Below are 4,737 nucleotides of genomic sequence, written 5' to 3'. Positions count from 1 at the left end.
ATGGCTTATGGGAAGCTCCCAAAGGCTCCATGGTATGACGATGGCCCACTGCAATAGCCCTAGCAAGTTACAGCTTGTCTTACCTTCTCTACCTTCAAGCTCCCTCTCCTGACCTGGGGAAAGAGACATCAGGGGGTCTTGGTGGACACACAGGAGCTCAAAGGGAGAATCAGAGATGTTGACTTTGTATACAAAATGGCTTTATTAAAAATTCAGCTATTAGGAAAACAAAGCCTTCTCAAAGGTTCCATCAAAAAAGTACAAATTTTAAATAAATGCATCAGAAAAGTGGCAGCCAGATACATAGGCCACAGTCACAATCCTGGGGGATGGGAAAGAGTGCCCAGAGTCCCAAGAAGAGGCTGGGCACAGGGGTCTTTGGATGCTGCAGGGCCAGGTCCTGGAAGGCCCCTTTCAGTTTTCCTTTCCTTGGAAAAAAGGGAAAGAACCCGGCAAGTGTAGGAAATTCTAAGTCTGAAGCGGAAAGATACAAAAGTCATTTAAAAAAGGCACGACTGCTGACTCCAGTCCTGAGGCACATGGAGTGGATGAACGGGTGATCAGAGCCACAGGGCCCCCGGCTGTGGTCATCTCCTGATTGGTGCCTCCTCTGGGTTTGGCTACAGGTTAAGTTAAGGTGGCTCAAGTGGACTGCACAACCCCTGCAGGCAGGGCCGTGCAGCCAGTCTTGAGAAGAGGTGTGTTGCTACACTAGCAAACTGGTATCTAGCCCTGCCAGGGCAAGAAGGATCACACTGGCTCCCAAGAAATCCCCCTATGGAGAGCACCAGGCCATCTGTCTAACCCTGGCCTCTGAAGCACTGTGTGCACCCACCCTGGATAAGGAACTTCCAAGGGCAATTCTTCCCACCTAGGCATCTGGAGAAGCCCCAGGCCCCAGAGCCAGGGTTTCTCTCTATGGCAACACAGAAGGTGGCATTGTCAAAACCAGTCCCCAACAACTGCTGGCCCACACCCATGGTCACTTATGACAGGCCTCCCTGGTGACGTTAGGCAGTGGGTAGGCAAAGAGGGAAAAGTCCAGGATATACTTAGGCAGCACGTCCTGCAGCAGGGCCCGTGGGGCACTGCACAGGTGGTAGTGCAGGCTTTCGGGGCTGGCCGGCCGGTACCAGGCCTGGCGAGCTGGGAATCGGACATGGGGCGGTGCCCGCACCCACTCCAGCACCTGGTTGGCATCTGCCTCCAGTCTCTCATAGGAGCCCACAAAGTCGTAGTGCACGGCACAAGGCTGGCACAGGTGGTACACGGGCATCCAATGCTCGTTCATGCGCTCAGGGTCCTCATCCACCAGGTATCTCAGGAACTCGGGGAAGGTGACATCGTCCCCCGCAGGGCTGGGCCCCGCTCCAGCCCTGTACCGCCTCACTATCTCAGCCCCATAGCGCTGCTGGTACTCTCGGATCTCGCCAAACTTGTTGCGGTAAGCAGAGAGAAGGCGTTCCAAGGGGTCCCGCACAAACAGGAACTTGAAGTAGTGCTGCAGGCGGTAGCGAATCTCATCAGGCCTTAGGTCTGCCAGGAACACCAGGTCGCTGCGGTGGTCCATCTTCAGGCGGACGTCCACGTTGTCCAGGACGCCCGCCAGCACCTTCAGCACCCGCTTCCAGTTCGAGCAGGCCACCTTGGGCACGTAGCAGTAGAGGAAGCGGTAGCGGTCATTCACGAGGATGTGGCGCAGCAGGGTGCGCCGCTGCCCCACCGGCAAGTCCCAGGGGTCCCGGGGCATGCCTGGTTGTCCGCACACTGCTCGCAAGGTCCGGTTACGGACGTCCTGCCTCACCTGTAAGTCCGAGTCCCCCGCATCCAGGGACAGCCTCCCAGGCCTGGGGACCGTCCCACGCCAGACCGCGTCCTCGCGGTTGGGAGGGTGCAGGGGAAGGGGCTTCATCTCGGCCAGGATGCCACGCTCGATCATGAGCAGCAGCCCGCTGGAGGCCACGATAACCGCGAACATCAGCATGGACGGCAGCAGCAGGGGCGGCCCGCCCAGCCCGGCCCGGGCCCTGCCCAGTGGGGCCCGCCTCAGCGCCCGGCCCAGGGGCTCGGCGCCATTTGGGGCCGCCAGCGGGGTCAGCGGGCGGGGGAACATCGTGCTCCCGGGGCGGGGGCCTGCGCGGGCCCGGCCGATCCGAGGGCTGCCCGGGAGGCGGGCTCGGGCTGGGGGCGGGCCCGAGGGCTTGGGCCCGCGGAGCCGGGATGGGGTAGGGGAGCGGAGCGCTGGCGGGAGGCCCCGGCGCGCGCGGGGGTAGCCGACTCCCGGGCTGCGGCACCGGAGCGGGCGGCGGGCAGCCGGCGGGCGCGGCGAGGGACCTGGGCCGGATGTCCCGCCCGGCCGCTCTCCGCCCCCGGCCCCGCCGTGACACAGGCGCGGGGGCGGGCCCAGGCCGGGGGCGTGGAGAGGGGCGGGTACCCCTGCAGCGAGGGGGCTGGGAGGGCGCGTGCGGACCCCCACCCTGGAGAGGGCGCCTGAGCCAGGGCCGTCCCGGTCCTCCTCGCTTCGGGTTCAAAAGCTGCCGAGGCCCCGAAGGCAGGAAAGACCCAGGCCGCGGTTCCCTCTCCCGCGCAGCGCGTGCCCTCAGGGAGCTGGAAGGAGAGGACCTGCACGCAACGCCCTGCCGCACACTCTGGCCCGGCCGAGCCCTTACTCCAACAGCGGGTCTGGAGGCAAGGGGCTTCCGCAGTGCCCTCCACCGACTCCCAAATTTGAGTCCCAAATTTCTGGAGGTCTTAATTGCTGTAAGCAGAGTCCCCAGTGTGCTCCCCCTACCCGCCGTGTCCTGGCCACTCCAATAAAGAGGAACTAGACGGCCAGGCACTGACAATGGCTCAGCTCTATGGTGACCCTTAGATTTAAGACAGTACCTAGTGGTTACAGTGTTTATCCACTGGGGAATGCTGGAATGTCTGGAAATGGAATCTTCTCTCCTCTGTCTTCCCTCTTCAAGGCCTGAAGAGGTGGGACACTCTGGTGAGGGGCCAGTGACAAGTTGCTGCCACGTGACCACTAGTGTGGTCAGCACACATTTTGAAGGGTGAGGAGCTGGGGGCACAGAGCAGCAGCCTCCTTGCCTGGAGTCAGACGTGCTCACGGGCACCGGGCTGGCCACGTGGACTAGAGACAGACATGGGGAATGCCTCGGAAGTCAGTAGCCAGCCTTTACTGATCTGAACTGGGCACCTAGCTAAGTGTCCAGACTTCACCCTGTTACATGCGGGGAGCCCGTGAGGCTATGCAACAGTGTCCACATTATTGAGGCAGGTGTCATCTGTTGTATTCATTACCTTCTTTAGTGGTCACAGTCACCCAGGGTGGTAGGTACTATGCGCATCCCCGCTGCACAGCTGAGGAAACAGGCTCAGGGAAGCTGAGACTTTGTGTGAGTTGGTCTGATTCTAAATCCTAAATTCCTAATCATGATCCTTCAGAGATGAATGGAGCACAAACACGGAGGGAGAAAGCAGCTGACCCCAGAACACACTGTACTGAGGAGGTGATGGAACAGGAGATGCCACAGGCTTTGAGTTTAGCAAGAATGGAGTTACCACTGATGAGAGGAATTCAGAGGATGAGGGCTCCTGAAGGATGAGATGAAGCTAAAAGACTCACGCATGGCCCGCCCAATCCTAGCAGTGTGAGCACAGCACATGCGCAAGGGGAAAGAATGGGAAACCTGGTGGCCTTCCAGCTCCTCAGGACAGGCTCCCTACTCTGTCTGAATGCTGGGGTGCATCTCAGGACACCATTCACTGATTTAGAAGTCTCCATCAGGGTTTAGCCCTCACCTAACTGCTCCTTGCTTCCAATAGCACTGAAGGTAGATTTCTGGTCATGGGATTATTTCCACTGAAATCTTTTATCTTTTTTCTTTTAAACGGTAAATACGTCTTCTATACTAGGAGAGGAAAAAACAACTTTGAGAAAGTTTTTGGTAACTGCACCACATGTGCTCATTTCTCTGAGCAGTTTTCTGTGTTAGCAGTCACAGTGAGGCAGTCTGAATACAGGAATGGCCACTTACTCTGGGGGAGTCCTTAGACAAAGTACTTGTCTCCACACCAGTTTCTCGTCTGTAAAATGATGGGATACTGCCCATCTCATGGGACCCTTGTGGACAGCACACTGATGGCAGTGCTGCAGTATGTCCACGATGCTGCCTGTGCCACTAACAAGCTCTATGGAAGTGCAGCTGCCCAGATGTCCTTACAAAATGCAGGAGCGGGTTGGGCAGCATATCTGCCTCCTAGGAACCCCGAGAGCCTTAGGTCCACCCCACCTTGAACACAGTCAACACTGAGGCTTTGGGGCTAGGGCTAGGTTGACTGAACCAAGCGTCCAGGCCGTCTGAGCCCTTGGCCTCATGATTCAGCCTTCAATTCCTCAGCAAGGAGTGCCAGTTGCAAGATACCAAGGCCCTCGAACAGTTTCTGCTGGCCAGTTCTCCAGGGGCATGATCCAAGGTGATGAGGCGGTATCTTCACTGCGCAACCACTTGGAGACCAGTTCCCAAGGATTTCACTCAGCCCACCACGATGCGAAGAAGTCACCTCAAGTTCCCATTCCCTCTGTCTCCTCTCCTCCCGCTGTTTCCCCGCACATTCCTGTGCTCTTTGCTTACTGACCTCAGTGAGCCCTTGCACTGCAGTGGTTAAGAGTGGTGAGCCCCTCTGCACCCACACACAAAAAGATGACACGACACACAGGAAATGGTCCTT

General features: G+C 58.2%; 1 protein-coding gene across 1 annotated transcript; it reads right to left on the bottom strand.

Annotated features, from left to right (window-relative positions):
• Positions 1-205: 205 nt before the first annotated feature.
• On the bottom strand, positions 206-2,314 carry CHST14 (carbohydrate sulfotransferase 14). The gene has a single exon (XM_060003556.1). It carries the CDS (start codon positions 2,111-2,113, stop codon positions 983-985), a length of 1,131 nt encoding a protein of 376 aa, XP_059859539.1. The 5' UTR covers positions 2,114-2,314; the 3' UTR covers positions 206-982.
• Between the last annotated feature and the right edge of the window lie 2,423 nt (positions 2,315-4,737).

Source organism: Delphinus delphis, chromosome 2, assembly GCF_949987515.2.
Source record: "Delphinus delphis chromosome 2, mDelDel1.2, whole genome shotgun sequence".
In the NCBI taxonomy this organism is placed as follows: domain Eukaryota; kingdom Metazoa; phylum Chordata; class Mammalia; order Artiodactyla; family Delphinidae; genus Delphinus; species Delphinus delphis.
The sequence above is the reverse complement of the archived record's forward strand: the minus strand, read 5'-3'. Positions and strand labels throughout refer to the sequence as shown.